This window comes from Mirounga leonina, unplaced genomic scaffold (assembly GCF_011800145.1).
Source record: "Mirounga leonina isolate KUSES-001 unplaced genomic scaffold, KU_Mleo_1.0 Mir_84, whole genome shotgun sequence".
NCBI classification, from domain to species: domain Eukaryota; kingdom Metazoa; phylum Chordata; class Mammalia; order Carnivora; family Phocidae; genus Mirounga; species Mirounga leonina.
Window position 1 is genome coordinate 521,506 of NW_023270827.1, and position 20,890 is coordinate 542,395.

The 20,890-nt window shown below is 36.5% G+C and overlaps 1 protein-coding gene across 6 annotated transcripts in view; it reads left to right on the forward strand.

Moving 5' to 3' along the window:
* Window positions 1-20,890, forward strand: part of LOC118002882 (ral GTPase-activating protein subunit alpha-1) — a 251,636-nt gene that overhangs the window by 190,554 nt on the left and 40,192 nt on the right. For all 6 annotated transcript variants that reach the window (XM_034993496.1, XM_034993497.1, XM_034993493.1 and 3 more), the window contains one exon: window positions 6,502-6,657. In XM_034993496.1, the coding sequence (XP_034849387.1) occupies window positions 6,502-6,657 (156 nt within the window). The remainder of the gene's footprint in view (window positions 1-6,501; window positions 6,658-20,890) is intronic.

Consider the following 20,890-nt stretch of genomic DNA (forward strand, 5'->3'; position numbering starts at 1 on the left):
GTTCCCTCTGCCCCTACACTACGAAGAGTTTTAGTCAAGAAAGGATGCTGTGCTTTGTCTGCATCTATTGAGAGGACTGTATGGTTCTTGTCCTTTCTTTTATTAATGTAGTGTATCACATTCATTGATTTGTTCATATTGAACCACCCTTGCAGCCCAGGAATAAATCCCACTTGGTTGTGGTGAATGATCCTTTTAATGTACTGTTGGATCCAATTGGCTAGTATCGTGGTGAGGATTTTTGCAACCATGTTCATCAGGGATATTGGTCTGTAATTCTCCTTTTTGGTGGGGTCTTTGTCTGGTTTGGGGATCAAGGTAATGCTGGCTTTGTAGAAAGAGTTTGGAAGTTTTCCTTCCATTTCTATTTTTTGAAACAGCTTCAGAAGAATAGGCATTAATTCTTCTTTAAATGTTTGGTCGAATTCCCCTGGGAAGCCATCTGGCCCTGGGCTCTTGTTTGTTGGGAGATTTTTAATTACTCCTTCAGTTTCCTTGCTGGTTATGGGTCTGTTCAGGTTTTCTATTTCTTTCGGTTTCAGTTTTGGTAGTTTATACGTCTCTGGGGATACATCCATTTTTTCCAGATTGCCTAATTTGTTGTCGTATAGTTGCTCATAGTATGTTCTTATAATTGTATTTCTTCAGTGTTGGTTGTGATGTCTCCTCTTTCGTTTATGATTTTATTATTTGGGCCTTTCTCTTTTCTTTTTGATAAGTCTGGCCAGGGGTTTATCAATCTTATTAATTCTTTCAAAGAACCAGCTCCTAGTTTTGTTGATCTGTTCTACTGTTCTTTTGATTACTATTTCATTTATTTTGCTCTAATCTTTATTAATTTTCTTCTCCTGCTTGGTTTAGGCTTTATTTGCTGTTCTTTCTCCAGCTCCTTTAGGTGTAAGGTTAGGTTGTGTATTTGAGACCTTTCTTGTTTCTTGAGAAGGGCTTGTATTGCTATATACTTCCCTCTTAGGACCGCCTTTGCTGCATTCAAAGATTTTGCAGAGTTGTGTTTTCATTTTCATTAGTTTCCGTGAATTTTTTGAATTATTCTTTAATTTCCTGGTTGACGCATTCATTCTTTGGTAGGATGCTCTTTAGCCTCCATGTATTTGAGTTCTTTCCAAATTTCCTCCTTGATTAAGTTCCAGTTTCAAAGCATTGTGGTCTGAAAATATGTAGGGAATGATCCCAATATTTTGGTACTGGTTGAGAGGATGATTGGTCCAAGATGGTGGTGGAGTAGGAGACCTTAATTTCGTCTGGTCCCAAGAATTCAGCTAGATAGCTTTCAAATCATTCTGAACACCTGCAAACTAAACTGGAGATCTAAGAAAAGAATAGCTGCAACTCTACGAATAGATAAGGGACCACTTTCTGCAAGAATGACAAGATGGAAAAACTCACCTCAAAAAAGAGAACAAGAGGCAGTACTGACTGCTAGGGACCCAATCAGTATGGATATAAGTAAGGTGTCAGAACTGGAGTTCAGAATAAAGATTATAAAGATACTAGTAGCTAAGCTTGAAAAAAGCACAGAAGACACTAGAGAATCATTTTCTGGATAAATAAAAGAACTAAAATCTAACCAAGTCAAAAATCAAAAAGGCTATTTATGAGATGCAATAAAAAATGGAGGCTCTAACTGCTAGGATAAATGAGGCAGAAGAGAAAATTAGTGATAGAGAAGACAAAATGAAGGAGAATGAAGAAGCTAAGCAAAAGAGAGATAAACAACTGCTGGATCACGAGGGGAGAATTCGAGAGATAAGTGATACCATAAAGCGGAATAATATTAGAATAATTGGGGGGGCAGAAGGTATATTGGAGCAGATTATATCGGAAAACTTCCCTAATCTGGGGAAGGAAACAGGCATTCAAGTTCAGGAGGTACAGAGAACCCCCCTCAAAATCAATAAAAATAGATCCACACCCTGACATATAATAGTGGAACTTGCAAATCTCAGAGACAGAGAAAATCCTGAAAGCAGCTCGGGACAAGAGGTCTGTAACCACAAGGGTAGAAACATTAGATTGGCAGCAGACCTATCCACAGAGACCTGGCAGGCCAGAAAGGACTGGCATAATATATTCAGGGTGCTAAATAAGAAGAATATGCAGACAAGAATACTTTATTCAGGTAGGATGTCATTCAAATAGGAGTGATAAAAAGCTTCCACAACAAACTTAAAGAATTTGTGATCACCAAACCAACCCTACAAGAAATATTAAAAGGGATCCTCTAAGCAAAGAGAGAACCCAAAAGTAACATAGACCAGAAAGGGACAGAGACAATATAAAGTAGCAGTCACTTTACAGGTAATACAATGGCACTAAATTCATATCTTTCAGTACTTACTCTGAATGTAAATGGGCTAAATGCCCCAATCAAAAGACACAGGGTATCAGATTGGATAAAAAAGCAAGACCAATGGGGGCGCCTGGGTGGCTCAGTCGTTAGGCGTCTGCCTTCGGCTCAGGTCATGATCCTGGGGTCCTGGGATCGAGCCCCGCATTGGGCTTCTTGCTCAGCGGGAAGCCTGCTTTTCCCTCTCCCACTCCCCCTGCTTGTGTTCCCTCTCTCGCTCTCTGTTGAATAAATAAATAAAATCTTTAAAAAAAAAAAAAAGACCAATGGATATGCTGTCTGCAAGAGACTCATTTTAGACCCAAATACACCTCCAGATTTAAAGTGAGGGGGTGGAAAACCATTTCTCCTATCAGTGGACATCAAAAGAAAGCTGGCATGGCAATCCTTATATCAGACAAATTAGATTTTTAAACCAAAGACTGTAATAAAGAGATGAGGAAGGACACTATGTCATAATTAAAGGGTCTATCCGACAAGAAGATCTAACAATTGTAAATATTTATGCCCCTAACATGGGAGCAGCCAAATATGTAAGCCAATTAATAACAAAATCAATGAAACATATCAATAATAATGCAATAATAGGGGACTTTAAAACCCCCCTCACTGCAATAGACAGATCATCTAAGCAGAAGATCAGCAAGGAAATAAAGGCTTTGGGGGAAAAAAAAAAAAAGGAAATAAGGGCTTTGAATGACATGCTGGACCAGATGGACTTCACAGATATATTCAGAACATTCCATCCTAAAGCAATAGAATACACCTTCTTCTCTAGTGCACATGGAACATTCTTCAGAATAGATCACATGCTGGATCACAAATCAGGTCTATTTATACAACATTCTTGAAATGACCATTCAGTAGTGAAAAACAGATCACTCATTGTCAGGGTTTGAGAGGTAGGGTAAGAGGGAAGTGGGTATGCTCATGTAACAGGGTAACATGGGAGATCCTTATGGTGTTGAAAATGTTCTGTTTCTTAATCATATTAATGCCAGTATCCTGCAGTTTTGTTTTTGTTTTTGAGAGAAAGAGTACAGCAGGGATCAGGGAGGGGCGGAGGGAGAGGGAGAGATTCTCAAGCAGGCTCCATGCTGAGGCTCGTTCTCATGACCCTGAGATCATGACCTGAGCTGAAATCAAGACTCGGACACCCAACCCACTGAACCACCCCGACGCTCCATCCAGTATCATGGTTTTAATACAGTTTTGCATTGGGATAATCTGGTTACAGGTACAAAGGATCTCCTTTTATTATTTTTTAAAACTTCTTATTAATCTACAGTTATCTCCAGTTAAAAAATTGAATAAAAAATATGGAAATCATCAAGTATTGCGTAAGTGTTTAGAGCAAAGGAACACTAGAATGAGACTTTTTCTCCATTACATGATCAGAGAATTGATCTGAAAATAACCTGTTTTCTAAAACAAAACAAAACAAAAGGTCTACACTTAGATACCATTTTTCACCTATCATATTTGAAAAGATCATAAAGTGGGCGCCTGGGTGGCTCAATTGGTTAAGCAACTGCCTTCAGCTCAGGTCATGATCCTGGAGTCCCGGGATTGAGTCCCGCATTGGGCTCCCTGCTCGGCGGGGAGTCTGCTTCTCCCTCTGACCCTAACCCCTCTCATGTGCTCTCTCTCATTCTCTCTCAAATAAATAAATAAAATCTTAAAAAAAGAAAAGAAAAGATCATAAAGTTTGATAATATATTTGGGAGGTCATGAGGGAAACGTACTCTTATACACTGTTGGTGCCGTCTATAGAGAGACATTTTAGTGAGTTTCAAAATTAGAAGCGCACATGCCCTTTCACTTACAGTTCCACTTTTAACTATTTGTCCTATAGATCTACTTTCACAAATGCAACATGGCATGTATTCTGTGTTTTTCACTGCATTATTGACATAATAACAAAAGATTGGAAACAGCCTAAGTATCCTTTAACTAGGGGACTAGTTAATTATTGTACAGCAAGAAAATGAACTTCTGTGAAGCCATGAAAACAGAACAAATGAGGAAACTCTTTACTTACTAATGAGTACTCTTCAAGATATTTTAAGTACAAAAAAGCAACATGCAAAACATTGTGTGTGCTGTGTGTGTGTGTGTGTGTGTACACATACATGAAAGAATTTAATTGTATATAGAGAGAACATTTTTGAAAGGATATTTAAGAAATTGCTTTCTAGGGCACCTGGGTGGGTCAGTCAGTTAAGCAGCTGGCTCTTGATTTCAGCTCAGGTCATGGTCTCAGGTTCCTGGGATTGAGCTCCACATTGGGTTCCACACTCAGTGGGAAGTCTGCTTGAGGATTCTCTCTTTCCCTCTCCCTCTTCCCCTCTTCCCGCTTGCATACTCACTCTCTCTTTTTCTCTAAAATAAATAAATCTTGGGACACCTGTATGGCTCAGCCAGTTAAGTGTCTGCCTTTGGTTCAGGGTCCCAGGTTGAGCTCCTTGTTCAGCGGGGAGCCTGCTTCTCCCTTTGTCTGCCGCTCTCCCCTACTTGTGCTCACTCACTCTCTCTCTTTGACAAATAAATAAAATATTTTTTAAAAAATTAAATAAATTTTTAAAAAGGAAAAGAGGGGCGCTTGGGTGGCTCATTCGGTTAAGTGTCTGCCTTTGTCTCAGGTCATGATCTCATGGTCCTGCGATTGAGCCCCATGTCTGGCTCCCTGCTCAGCGGGAAGTCTGCTTCTCCTTCTTCCTCTGCTCCCCCTACTTTTGTTCTCTCTCTCTAATAAATAAATAAAATCTTAAAGAAAAAGGAAAAAAAAGAAATTGCTTTCTGGAAGGGGAACCGAGTACTAAAGATGAGAGAGATGGAAGGAAGAATTTTGGTATACTTTTGAAATTTTAATTATATGACTATTACTGAGTCAAATTTAAAAATATTGGAAGTGATTGAGGCAATCTTGTAGTAATGGCATAAAAACTAATTTGTTATTCATGTGTTCAGTCATTGTAACTGATACTGATAGTTGAGACATGTTCAGTTCACATGGTGCAAAAATTGGTTTTTATAATTCACTTTATCAGTTATTCAGATTTTTAAATTTTTAAATGAAGTATAATTAACATACAGTGTTATATTACTTTCAGGTATACAGTATGATTCATCAGTTTTACACTGTGCTGATCATAAGTGTACTCAATCCCCTTTATCTATTTTACCCACACCCCTACCTACCTTCCCTTTGACAACCACCAGTTTTGTGTTTAAGAGTATGCTTTTTTGTTTGTTTCTTTTCTTCTTTGTTCATTTGTTCTGTCTCTTAAATTCCACATGTGAGTGAAATCATATGGTATTTGTCTTTCTCTTCCTAACTTATTTTACTTAGCATTATACCCTCTAGGTCCATCCATATTTCAGATTTCATTTTTTAAAAACATGTATAAAGTGATTTCTCTCCGTGGAGAGATGCAAGCGATGTTTAAGTTTCTTTTTGCTTTCTAATATTTTCTTTAATTTTCAGCAGTGAAGACAAGTTGCTTTGTGTATTGCACAAGTTCAGGGACTATCACCCAATGTAGTGACCCTGATATTAGCATGTATTTTATTTATAATTAGGAAAAAATATGTGTAAAAATCTTTGCACAGATTAATTTGTAGTTTTTTAATGCATTAGAAGTGCAGTTCTGCATTTTTTTATTTTTGTTCTGAGCTTTGTGAAATTTACTCAAAATTTAGAAGCCAGTTTCAATGAGTAAATATAACACATCTAATTAGTCATCTTATCAAAGTGACATTACTGTTTTAACTTTCCCCCAGATCATTTCCAGCCTTGATTTTTGCCACTTGATTTTTTTTCTCTTCTTTGGGGTCCTCCCATAGCCTTTATGATTTAGCATTAACACCTAGTAGCCTAACAAAAGATACATAGTGTATAGCAGTTGATTTCTTTCCTAATTAACTCTTACTAATTAGAGATCCACAAATACTTAAAAAGTTCCAGTGTGAACAGAACAGCTCTAACTAGTAATTCTGGATCAAGTATTGGTTGATAACATGTCAAAGACTTTCTTCTCCATGTTTTTGCAAATTGAGAAATTTGAGTCTATTTCACCAGTAGGTTTTTGAGTTTTGTTTAGTTGATTAATATTATGTTTCCTTGCTCTCAGGTCAATCTTACAAACCACTGTGGTTTCATGGGAGGTCTACAAAAAAACAAAAGCACTGGATTGACCACACCATATTTTGCTACCTCTACAGTAGAAGTAATATTTCATGTATCAACAAGAATGCCTTCTGATACTGACGACTCTTTGACCAAAAAAGTAAGTGCTGAGAAAAAATGTTGAGTTAAAATCCTAGTAATTAAGAAAATAAATACATAAAATTATGTAAGTAATCTAACTGATCAAGCACTATTTCTGAGTATTCCACTCTTCACGTAATACTGTCTTCAGAAACAGAATTGTTGTAGAGCAAATGCTGTTTTCATTAATGATAACACTGAAGGTTATTATCTTAACAAAGGATTTGCCTTCAAGAAATGGGGATATGACAAATTGAAAAACTTCTGCATATGTTCAAATTAGTGAAATTACATTTCAAGTCTTTTCACACACAGATAGATATAATGCTTATATTGACTGAGGGAGAGTAAAAGTTTATATTAATTATTAAGAAGCACTTAAAGTAGAACATGCTTTATCATAAATTTTAACTAAAACTAATAGAGCAGATAAAATAAGCCTTAAGTAATGAAAAAGAATTTTACTACCTTAGAATTTATGAGAGCTGTGGTGGAATGGTTTTGATGGCCCTTGTCCTTTAAAACCTACACCACCATTTTTCTGTAGGTGGCACTGGCATTCAAAAGTCATTCTAGTGACTATAGAGATACCTTAGAGTAGTTGTATGTATTCAATCTGTGTTTGGTTTTCTGAGGGAGAAATATTTTTAAGAATAAAACCTTGTCCAACATTTCTTCACCTTCTCTTTCTTCTCCTTCCTCAACTTATTCAAAACTGATCAATATAACCGACTTAATATCATTGGTCATTTTACTTAATATTCTTTTGCCTGATATCAAAACTTTTTATACTTTATTAACAAACTATGGAAACTGTATTCTCACACTCTTTTGTAAAGGAACTTCAGAACTCCTCTCAAATATTTGATAAGATTGATTTAATACCCTTCTTGATGCCTTTTGTTTACAATTTAAAATACTGTTGGAACTTGCATATTAAATGCATAATGGTTGATAAAACTAATATATGGATGCTAATTAGATTGGAATGAGGTAAAGTTGGAGGTAACTGATAAATGTAAGAAAGCATATTCAGTAACAGGTTTGCTATAGAATTTCTTGTGTAGTTTTTAGAAGTAGAAAATGATCCATGTATACTGATAAGATGAAGAGGTGGATTGGAGTAAAAACTTTATTAAAACTTCAATTAAGCACTTTTTTCCATCAATTCATTTTAAACCTCTATGAAAATAAGCCATACCTGAATTAGAGACAATTATAAGTATAGTGCAAAAAGATAATTTTAGGGGCGCCTGGGTGGCTCAGTCTGTTAAGTGTCCGATTCTTGATTTTGGCTCAGGTCAATCTCAGTGTTATGAGGTTGAGCCCCTTCTGGGGCTCTGTGCTGGGGGTAGAGCCTGCTTGGGATTCTGTCTCTGCCCCTCCTCTGTTCTCACTCTCATACTTGCATGCACACTCTTTCCCTCTCAAAATAAATAAATAAAATAACAATTAAAAATTGTTTTAAAAGATAATTTTAATCATTAAGAACTTGGCCATGACTCATATTTATCATTATCATTTTCATGGCTCCATGAATACAACTTTTAAACCCCAGAGCAGAATCTAAAATTGATAGTATCTTGGATTGCAAACATAAGAGAAGAACAAAGTACATCATTTTTTGCTAAAAAAAACTGTTTTGTTTTGTTTTTTAAAGAAAACTGTGCCAGGATATTTTTACTTCACTATATTAAACATGATAATTATATGGTACTTGAAATTTTATTCCTGCGACCTTTGTAGAAATGTCAGATAAGTAGGATTTCTTATTATTTTCCAGTCATGAGGGTGTGTCCTTAATTACTTAAGAAGTTTCTGAAATGGATGTTTAACAATTCATTATCATAAAAAAATTAATTTTGGAGAGGATAACACCATTTAAGAATTGTTAAATGGTTGAGTTCTAAATAAAATAATACTGTTAAGTGGTAAAATTTTTAAGTACTGGAGTTATTAGAGAATTTTGAGGAAGTAAGCATTGAACTTAATAGTTTTGTTTTTGTTTTTGTTTTTTTTTTAAGATTTTATTTATTTGATAGAGAGAGACAGCGAGAGCAGGAACACAAGCAGGGGGAGTGGGAGAGGGAGAAGCAGGCTTCCCGCCGAGCAGGGAGCCTGATGTGGGACTTGATCCCAGGACCCTGGGATCATGACCTGAGCCGAAGGTAGACGCCTAACAACCGAGCCACCCAGGCACCCTGAACTTAATAGTTTGTTTCATCTGTACATATAGAAAGTTTTTTTACTGTGGTAAAAATTACATACATAATTTACCATTTTCACTTTTTAAAAAATTTTTTTATTTAATTTTTTTAGGGTTTGGAAATTTATTTTTCATTGAAGTATAATTAACATACAGTGTCATATTACTTTTAGGTGTGTGCAATTTAATGACTGAGCAGTTCTATACATTACTCAGTGCTCATCATTAATTGATAATTGTACTCTTAATTCCCTTTATCTGTTTCACCCATCCCCCAACCCTTCTCCCCTCTGGCAACCACCAGTTTTTCCTCTGTATTTAAGAGTCTGTTTTTCTCTTCGTCCATTTTTTCTTTGTTCATTTTTTCTGTTTCTTACATTCCACACAGAAGTGAAATCATATGGTATTTGTCTTTCTCGGACTGACATTTCACTTAGCATTATACCCTCTAGGTCCATCCATGACGTCACAGACGGCAAGATCTCATTCTTTTTTATGGCTGAGTAATATTCTATTGTATATGTATATCACATCTTCTTTATCCATTCACCTGTGGATGGACACTTGGGTTGCTTCTATATCTTGGCTATTGTAAATAACGCTTCAGTAAACACAGAGGTGCATATGTCATTTCATTAGTATTTTGTTTTCTTTGGGTAAATACAAAGTAATGGAATTAGTGGATCATATGGTAATTCTGTTTTCCATACTGTTTTCCACAATGGCTGCACCAATTTGCATTTCCACCAATAATGCACAAGGGTTCCTGTTTCTTCACATCCTTGCCAATACTTGTTATTTCTTGGTGGTTTGTTTTTGTTGTTTTGTTTTGTTTTTTTATTCTAGCCATTCTCACTGGTGTAAGGTGATATCTCATTGTGGCTTTGATTTGTCTTTCCCTGATGATTAGTGATGTTGAACATCTTTTCATGTGTCTGTTGGCCATCTATATGTCTTCTTTGGAAAAATGTCTATTCAGGTCCTCTGCCCATTTTTAGATTATTATTTTGGTGTTGTATAAATTCTTTATGTATTTTAGATATTAACTTTTTTAAAAGATTTTATTTATTTATTTATTTTATTATTTTTTTTTAAAGATTTTATTTATTTATTCATAAATAAATATGAGAGAGAGAGAGAGGCAGAGGCAGAGGGAGAAGCAGGCTCCCTGCTGAGCAGGGAGCCCGATGCGGGACTTGATCCCAGGACCCTGGGATCATGACCTGAGCCAAAAGCAGACGCTTAACCATCTGAGCCACCCAGGCACCCAGATTTTATTTATTTATTTGACAGAGAGAGACATAGCGAGAGAGGGAACACAAGCAGGGGGAGTAGGAGAGGGAGAAGCAGGCTTCCCCACGGAGCAGGGAGCCCGATGTGGGCCTCGATCCCAGGGTCCTGGGATCACGACCTGATCAAATATATCATTTGCAGATGTCTTCTCTAATTTAGGAGGTTGCCTTTTCCTTTTGTTGATGACTTTCTTTGCTGTATTAAAACTTTCTTTTGCTCTAGTCCTAATAGTTTAATTTTGGTTTTTTCTCTTGCCTGAGGAGGCATAGCTACAAAAATGTTCCTACAGCTCATGTCCAAGAAATACTACCTATGTTTTCTTCTAGGAGTTTTATGGTTTCACATCTCACATTTAGATCTTTAATCCATTTTGAGTTTATTTTTGTGTATGGTGTAGGAAAGTGGTCCAGTTTTATTTTTTGCATGTAGCTGTCCAGCTTTCCCAGCACTATTTGTTGAAGAGACTGTCTTTTCCCCAGTGTATGTTTTTCCCTCGTTTGTTGTAGATTAATTGACCATATAAGCATGAGTGTATTTCTAGGTTCTCTGGACTGTTCCATTGATCTGTGTGTCTATTTTTATGCCAGTACCATACTGTTTTGATTACTACAGCTTTGTAATGTATCTTGAAATCTGGGATTATGATACTTCCAAGCTTTATTCTTTCTCAAGATTGCTTTGGCTGTTTGGGGTCTTTCATGGTTCCATACAAATTTTAGGATTATTTGTTCTAGTTTTGTAAAAATTGCTGTTGGTATTTTGATAGGGATTGCATTGAATTCATAGATTGCTTTGGGTAGTATGGACATCTTAACAGTGTTGGTTTTTCCAATCCATGAGCCTAGAATATCTTTCCGTTTGTTTGCGTCATCTTCAGCTTCTTTCATCAGTGTTTTATAGTTTTCAGAGTGCAGTTTATTCCTAGACATTTTATTCTTTTCGGTGCAATTATAAATGGGATTGTTTTGTTAATTTCTCTTTCTCCTTCTTTATTATCAGTATAGAGAAATTCAGCCTATTTCATTTTATATTGACTTTGTATCTTGCAACTTTACTGAATTCATTTATCAGTGCTAGTAGTTTTTTTATGGAGTCTTTAGGGTTTTCTGTGTATACTGTAAGGTCAACTGCAAATAGTGACAAGCTTACTTCTTATGAATTTGGATGCCTTGTATTGTCTGATTGCTGTGGCTAATACTATGTTGAATAGAAGTGATGAGAGTGGACATCTTTGTCATGTTTCTGATCTTAGAGGAAAAGCTCTCAGTTTTTCACCATTGCATATGATGTTAGCTGTGGGTTTTTTATATACAGCCTTTATTATGTTGAGGTATGTTCCCTTTAAACCTACTTTTTTGAGAGGTTTTATCATGAATGGATGTTGTATTTTGTCAAATGCTTTTTCTCCATCTCTTGAAATGATCATATGGTTTTTATTCCTTTTTCTTGTTAATGCAGTTATGTTGATTGATTTGTGGATATTGAACCACCCTTGCATCCCAAGGATAAATCCTACTTGATTGCGATGAATGATTTTTTTTAATGTATTGTTGGATTTGGTTTGCTAATATTTTGTTGTGGATTTTTGCAACTGTTTTCGTCAGACACTGGCCTGTAGTTTTCTTTCTCTCTCTCTCTCTCTCTCTCTCTCTCTCTCTCTTTTTTTTTTTCGTAGTTTATTTCTCTGGTTTTGGTATCAGGGTAATGCTAGCCTTGTAGAATGAATTTGGAAGCTTTCCTTCCTCTTCTATGTTTTGGAGTAGTTTGAGAAAAATGGGTCGTAACTCTTCTTTATATATTTGGTAGAATTCACCTGTGAAGCCATCTGGTTCTGGACTTTTGTTGTTGTTGTTTAAGATTTTATTTATTTATTAGAGAGAGAGAGCACACGAACAGGTGTGCTCCTTTAGGTGTAAGGTTAGGTAGCTTATTTGAGATTTTTCTTATTTTCTGAGGTAGGCCTGTATTGCTATAAATTTCCCTCTTAGAACAGCTTTTACAGGGGTGCCTGGGTGGCTCAGTTGTTTAAGTGTTTGCCTTCAGCTCAGGTCAGGATCTCCGGGTCCTGGGATCGAGCCCCTCATCGGGCTCTCTGTTCAGCGAGGAGTCTGCTTCTCCTCATTCTCCCTCTGTGCTCTCTTTCTCTCTTTCTTGCTCTCTCTCTCAAATAAATAAATAAAAACCTTAAAAAAAAAAAAAACAGCTTTTACAGCATCCCAAAGATTGTGGACCATTGTATTTTTATTTTCATTTGTCACCGTGTATTTTTTATTTCCTCTTTGATTTCTTGCTTGACCCATTTAGTTTAGTAGCATGTATTTTAGTCTCTGTTTTTTGGCCTAATGTGATTTATTCTGGAGAGTATTCCATGTGCACTTGAAAAGAATACGTATTCCACTATTTTTGGTTTGTTTTTGTTTTTTGTTTTGCAAGAGAGAACGTGCACATGCACACATGCACAAGGGGGAAAGGGGGGCAGAGGAAGAGGGAGAGAGAGAATCCCAAGCAGGTTCCATGTTCTGTGCAGAGCCCAACACAGGGCTTGACCCCACCATCCCAAGATAATGACCCAAACTGAAATCAAGAGTCAGACATTCAACCGACTGAGCCGCCCAGGTGTCCCTGTATTCCACTGTGTTTTAGATGGAACATCTGTATATATCTGTTAGGTCCATCTGATCTAATGTATCATTCAAAACCACTTTTTCCTTGTTGATTTTCTGTATGGATGGTCTATCCATTGATGTACATGGGGTGTTAAAGTCCCCTACTGTTATTGTATTACTGTCAATTTCTTCCTTTATGTCTGTTAATAGGTGCTTTATGTATTTGGGAGCTCCCATTTTGAGCACATAGATATTTTCAATTGTTATAACTTCTTGTTGGATTGTTCCCTTTATGATTATTTATTGTCCTTCTTGGTCTCTTGGTAGTCTTTGTTTTAAAGTCTATTTTGTTTGTTATAGGTGTTGAAACCCCAGCTTTCTTTTTCCTTCCATTTGCATGGTAAAATTTTTCCATCCCTTCACTTTCGATCTGCGTGTGTCCTTTGGTCTGAAGTGAATCTCTTATAGGCAAGTTATAAATGTTGCTTTTTTATCCATTCAGTCATCCTATGTCTTTTGATTGAAGCATTTAGTCCATTTACATTTAAATTCATTATTGATAGGTATGTGCTTATTGCCATTTTTGTTACTGGTTTTGCAGTTCTTTTTGTAGCTCTTCCCTGTTCGTTCTTCTCTTGCTCTCTTACCTCGTGGTTTGATGGCGTCTTTACTTGTATGCTTGGATTTTTTTCTCTTTATTTTTTGTGTAACTATTAATAGGTTTTTGATTTGTGGTTATCATTAGGTTCATATATAATATTTTATGTGTATAGCAGTCTATATTAGGTTGATGGTCACTTAAATTTGAATCACTCCTCATCCCACATTTTATGTATATGATGTTATACTTTACATCCTTTTATTTTGTGAATCCTCTGACTGATTTTTATAGATATAATTGATTTTACTGCTTTTGTGTTTTAACTTTCATACTGGTTTTATAAGTGATTAATCTACTTTTATTATATGTTTGTATTTACCAGTGAAATTTTTTCCTTTTGTAATTTTCTTACAACTGTTTTGGCCTTTTCTTTCCACTCAAAGAATTCCCTTTAATGTTTCTTTTAAGACTGGTTCAGTCGTGATGATTTTGTTTGTCTGGGAGACTCTTTACCTCTCTTTCTATGCTGAATGATAATCTTGCTGGGTAGAGCCTTCTTGGTTACAGGTTTTTTCCTTTCAGTACTTTGAATAATATCATTCCACTCCCTTCTGGCCTACAGAGTTTCTGCTGAAAAATCAATTGACAGCCTTATGGGGTTTTCCATGTATGTAACCATTTTCTCTTGCTGCTTTTAAAATTCTCTCTTTCTCAGTATGTTTTGCCATTTTAATGATTATGTCTTGGTGTGAACTTCCTTGGGTTAATTTTGTTGGGGGTCTCTGTGCTTCCTGGATCTGGATTTCTGTTACCTTCCCCAGATTAGGGACGTGTTCATCTCTTGTTTCTTCACATAACTTTCTTGTCGACTTCTTGCTCTCCTCCCTCTGGGATCTCTGTAATGCAAATGTTATTATGCTTGATGATGTCACTGAGTTCCCTTCACCTAGTCTCATTTTTTCTTATTCTTTTTAATTTTTGCTATTCAGCTTAGTTGCTTTTTATTACCCTGCCTTCCAGATTGCTGATCCATTCTTCTGCCTCCTCTAATCTGCTATTGATTCCCTCTAGTGTATTTTTTATGTCAGTTATTGAGTTCTTCATCTCTGACTGGTTCTTTTTTATATTTTCTTTCTCCTTCTTGAAGGTCTCACTGAGATCCTCCACTCTTTTCTCAAATCCAGTGAGTATCTTTATGACCATTACTTTGAATTCATTATCAGCCTGTTGCTTATCTCTGTTTAATGAAACTCTTTTGCTGTGGCTTTGTCCTGTTCTTTCATTTGGGACCTAATTCCTTTGTCTCCTCATTTTGTCTGACTCTCTGTGTTTGTTTCTGTGTATTAGGAGAGTCAGCTATGTCTCCTGCTCTTGAAAGTTGTGGCTTTATGAAGAAGAGGTCATGTGGTGTCCTGTAGCACAATGTCCCCTGCTTACTAGAACCAGGCATTTCAGCATTATCTTCTCTGTGGGCTGTGTGTTCCCTACTGTTGTGGCTGAGCTGCATTTGCATTCAGTCCAGTCAACTACAGTGGCCCACTTTGCCTATTGTGAGCACACTGGGCAGGGGTTTGGTCCCTGTGCTGTTATGGGGCCTCTCTGGGGCCACCACAGGCTTAGAGTTGGGTGGTGTCAGCAGTCAGACCAGATAACTGCCCTCAGCCCAAGCACTGCAGGGCTCTCTTCTTCTTCTGCCCTTAGAAGTTTTCATTGGTGAGTGGGGCCAGCAGTTAGACCAGATCCCTGCCCCCACTGGGGCTGCAGGGACACTTATCAGCAGGGCACTCTCTTTGCAGTGCCAGCTATAAGACTCAGCTGCTGGAATTGTAAGCACACTGGTGTGTGTGGTTATCTTCTCCTGTCCCCAGGGCACAAGTCACTCTGGAGTGGTGCAGGTTTCTGCAGGGTTTTTAGGACAGGAACTGCTTTGGAGAGATATATGTGGAGTAGGGGAGGTTGGATGGGGTAGGGACCATGATGCTAACAACATAGATGGAGTATGTTCTGCTTCCCACAGATATCTGGCTTTCTAGGCTGCGAGGGAAGCAGGAGAGGAATGGTCTGCCAGGCAGCACTTTTGTTCTTGGAGAATTCTCCTAAAGATTCCTGCCCCTCCAATGCACGTTTTGAGATTAGCAAATAAATCCACTTCTCATACCCCAGTTTCTTTTCAAACTGCTGCTTCCATGCTGTGTCTCTCCTGGGTTATTTGTTACACTGGCTTTTTAAGGGTGGGAACTCAGTTTTAAAGTATCCAGAGTTAAATCCTGTTGATTGTAAAAACTCTCAAAGGTAAGGCCCATTGGCTTTAAAAGTCAAAGTGTTATGGGGTTCCCTGTGCCTGGGGTGCCTGGGGTGGGGTCTGATCCTCTTGCTCTTCTTCATGCTTATATAGTGTCCCTCTCATTTATGATTAGTCTCATGTAGAGTGGGGAGAATGCTGGAAGGGGGAGTTTCCAGCCATATTTCTGCTCCTTCTACCCTTTTTGACGTGGTTTCTTCTGCACTATTAACTGTGGAAAGTCTGTTCTCCCAGTCTTCAAGTCATGAGTCATTTTCAGAGTTAGTTTCACTGATGTGGCTGTTATCTCAGTGTGTCTGTGGGATGAGGTAAGGATACTGTGACTCTACCATCTTCTCAGAAGTCCTATCTTAACCATTTTTAAATGTGCATTGGCATAAACGTTTATAATATACAACTATCACAGGTATCTATTTCCAGAACATTTTCCTTTAGTTCAAAATAGTTTTTCTTTAAGATTTTATTTATTTGACAGAGAGAGTCACAGTGAGAGAGGGATCATAAGCAGGAGGAGTGGGAGAGGGAGAAGCATGTTTCCCGCCAAGCAGGGAGCTGGATGGGGGGCTCGATCCCAGGACCCTAGGACCATGACCTTAGCCGAAGGCAGACGCTTAACTACTGAGCCACCCAGGTGCCCCAGTTCAAAATCTTTTTTATTTTCTCTTGAGAATTCTTTGATCCATGTGTTATTTAGAAGTATATTGTTTAATCTCCAAGTATTTTGGGGTTTTCCAGCTATCTTTATGTTGTTGATTTCTAGTTTAATTCCATTGTGGTCTGAAAACAGACATTGTGTGATCTCTATTCTTTTAAATTTTTTAAGATGTTCTTTATGGCCCAAATGTAGTCTATCTAGTGGATGTTCCATGTGAATCTGGGAAGAATGTGTAATCTGCTATTGTTGGAGGAAGTAGTCTATAAATGTCAATTATATCCAGTTGATTGATGGAGCTGTTGAGTTCAACTATATCCTTACCAATTTTCTGCCTGCTGGATCTCTCCATTTCTGAGAGAGGAGTATTAAAGTTTCCCGCTATAATTGTGGATCCTTCTACTTGCAGTTCTATCAGTTTTTGCTTCACAAATTTTGACACTCTGTTGTTAGGTGCATACACATTAAGGATTGGTTATGTCTTCTTGGAGTACCAACCTCTATATCATTAGGTAATGCCTCTCTTTAACTTTCCTTGCCCTGAAGTCTCCTCTGTCTGAAATTAATACAGGTACTCCCACTTTTCTTTTTATTGGTGTTATCATGGTATCTTTCTCCATCCCTTTACTTTTAATTTTTTTTTTTTAAGATTTTATTTATTTATTCATGAGAGAGAGAGAGACAGAGGCAGAGGGAGAAGCAGGATCCCTGCGGAGCAGGGAGCCCGATGCGGGACTCGATCCCAGGACCCTGGGATCATGACCTGAGCCAAAGGCAGATGCTTAACAGACTGAGCCACCCAGGCGTCCCCCCTTTACTTTTAATTTATATGTGTCTTAATATTTTAAGTGGGTTTCTTGTAGCAACATATAGGTGGGTCTTATTTTTTTGATCCACTCTGACAATCTTTGTCTTTAATGTGTAGTTAGACCATTGATATTTAAAGTAATCATTGATATAGCTGGATTAATATTTACCGCATATGTTACTTTTTTCTATTTATTACCCTGTTCTTTGTTCCTATTTCTGAATTCCACACTTGTTCTGCCTTCTGTGGTTTTAATTGAGCATTTTATATGATTCCATTTTTTTCTCCTTTCTTAGCATATCAATTACACTACTTTTCTTTTTTAACTTTTTGTAATCACAGCCCTGGAGTTTGTACTATACATTTAGAGCTAATCCAAGTCCACTTTCAAATAATACTAGGCTGCTTCATGGATACTGCAAGTACCTTATAAATAACACAGTATATTTAATCTTTCCCTCCTATTCCTGTATCATTGCTATCATTCATTTTACTTACAGATAAGCATATATATATATATATATACCTAACCATACATAATCACATGCATTATTGCTGCTATTACTTTGAACAAACTGTGACCTGTGTGATCAATTAAGAATAAGAAAAATAAAAAATTTTCCCCCTTCAGTTTTGATTATTTGGTGCTTTTATTTTCTTTATGTAGATCTGAATTTCTAACCTGTATCATTTTCCTTTTCTCTGAAGAACTTCTTTTAAATTTCTTGTAAGGTAGGTTTACTGGCAACTAATTCCCTCAATTTTTGTTTGAGAAAGCCTTTATTATCCTTTACTTTTGAAGGATAATTTTACAGAATACAGAATTCTAAGTGTTGGTAGTTTTTCCTCCCAACACTTTAAATATTTCATTCTGCTCTCTTCTTGCTTGCATGGTTTCAGGGGAGAAGTCAAATGTTGTTCTTTTCTTTGGTTCTCTATAAATAAAATGTAGTTTTTCCTCTGGCTTCTCTCAAGATTTTTTCTTTATCTGTAATTTTATGAAGTTTGATGATTTGCCTAAATGTGGTTTTTTGGGCATATGTCCTGCTTAGTGTTATCTGAGCTTCTTGGATCTGTGGTTTGGTATCTGACATTAATTGGGGGCAATTCTCAAGCAGTATTGCTTCAAATATTGCTTCTGTTCCTGTCTCTCTTTCTTCTCCTTTTATGTATGTTAGTTTTTGTGGTTGTACCATAGTTCTAGGATATTCTGTTTTTTCCAGTCTTTTTTCTCATTGCATCTCAAGTTTTAGAAGTTTATGATGTTATATCATCAGGCTCAGAGATTCTTTCCTTAGCCATGTCTGGTTTACTAGTGAGATCATAAAAGGCATTCTTCATTTCAGTTATGTTGTTTTGTATCTCTAGCATTTCTTTTTGATTCTTTGTGAGAATTTCCATCTTCTGCTTACATTATCCATGTGTACTTGCATGTTGTCTACTCTTTCCATTAGAACCCTTAGCATGTTAATCATAGTTGTAATTCTATCATCCCTGCCATTTCTAACTCCTCAGCGTCTCAGACCTGTCCACACTGCATCTCCAGGAATTTACAATTACAATATACATTTTCCTACCTTGCTACAAGTTCCTACAGAGGTTTCTGCTTCATTGTCATCCTCCATTTTTGCCTGCCTGTCCAATCTGGGGGGCAGCAGTTTAGCCTGTGACCTCATATCTCTGACCCAAGAAGAGTATTTCATTTTTCAATTTGTTTAGCTTTTTACTTATTAGGACAGAGTGGCAACTTCTAAGCTTCTTAGGTTCCAGACTGGAAACTGGAAATCCCAGAACTTTATTTCCCAAACACAGACTCTACCCATTAATAATAACTCTCCATTCCCCCCCGCCAGCCATTGGTAACCTCTAATATACTTCCTGTCTCCGTGAATTTGCCAGTACTAGGTATGTCATATAAGTGGAATCAACAGTATTTGTCCTTTTGTGTCTGTCTTATTTCACTTAACATAATGTTTTCAGGGTTCATCCATGTTGTATCAGGTGTCAAAATTTCACTCCTTTCTGTGGTTGAATAATATCCCATTATATGTATATACCATATTTTGTTTATTCATCTGGTAGACACTGTGTTGTTTCTACTTTCTGGCTATTGCAAATAATGCTGCAATGAACATTGTTGTGTAAGTATTTGTTTGAATCCCTGTTTTCAGTTCTTTTAGATAAATACCTATGAGTGAAATCCTGGGTAATATGGAGATTGTGTGTTTAGCTTTCTGAGGAACTGTTTTCCCCAATGACTGTGCCATTTTTACATTTCTACCAGCAATACACAAGAGTTCCAATTTTTGTATACCCTCACCAACACTTGTTATTTTCCATTAAAAACAAATGTAGCTATCCTAATAGATGCATAGTGGTATTTTATTGTGGTTTGATTTGCATTTCCCTAATGACTAGTGATGTGCATCTTTCCATTGCTTATTGGCATTTGTATACCTTCTTTGGAGAAATGTCTATTCAGTCTTTAACTTATTTTTTAATTAAGTTGTTTACATCTTTATTGTTGAATTATAAAAGTTCTTCTAGATGTTAATCCCTTATCTGATATATGACTTGCAAATATTTTCTCCCATTTTGTGGCTTGTCTTCACTCTTAGTAGTGTCTTTTGATGCACAAAAGTTTTAATTTTGATGGAGTCCAGTTTATCAGTTTTTTTATTTTGTTGCCTCTGCTTTTGGTGTCAGTTCAATAAATCACTGTCAATTCTAATGTTATAAAGATTTTCCTGTATGTTTTCCTCTAAGATTTTTACAGTTTTAAATTTTACATTTAATTTTTGAATGCATTTTCAGTTAATTTTTATATATATTGTGAGATAAAGGTCTAACTTCATTCTTTTGCATGTGATTATCTAGTTTTCCAATCACTATTTGTTAAAAAGACCACTTTTTCTCATTGAATGATCTTGGCACTCTTGTCAAAAATTAGTTGGCTTTCTATGCAAGAGTTTTTTTCTGGGCTCTGTATTATTTTTCTTTGGTCTAAATGTCTAAGGGGGTTTTTGCTTTAATTAAATGCTTTAATTACTGTAGCTTTGTAGTAAGTTTGAAATTAAGTAATATGAGTCCTACAACTTTGTTCTGTTTTTTGTTGTTTTTTTTTTTTTCCCCAGTATCATTTTTACTATTCAAGTTCTCTTGAGATTTCAGATGAATTTTAGGATGGCTTTTTCTATTTCTATGCAAAGAACCTTGTTGGGATTTTGATAGAGATTGCATTGAATTTTTGGATCACTTTGGGTAATATCATCATCTTAACAATATTAAGTTTTTCCATTCCATGAACATGGGATATCTTTCCATTCACTCCTGTAGTCTTTAAAATTCTTTCAGCAGTGTTTTGTAGTTTTCAGTACACAAGTCTTTTTCCTCCTCAGTTAAACTTCTCCATTAAGTGTTTTATTCTTTTTAATGCAATTATAAATGGAATTATTTTTGTCTCCTTTTTGATTTGTTCATTGTTAGTATATAGAAATGCAACTGATTTTCAAGTGTTGATTTTGTATCATGCAACTCTGCTGAATCCGTGTATTAGCTCTAAGTGTTTTTGTGGAATCAGAGGTTTCTGTATATAAGATCATGTTTTTTTCAGTGTTTTAATGGAGGAACAAGAGCTTGGACCTTTCCTGGGCCACCATTTTGGTGACATCACACCCTAGGAAAAGCTTTGACTTTTTTTTTTAAGCTATCTAATTCTAAATTTAAGATTATTTGGTGATTTACCAACTGGAAAAGTACTAGTATTTTTTCCAATTATTTAGTA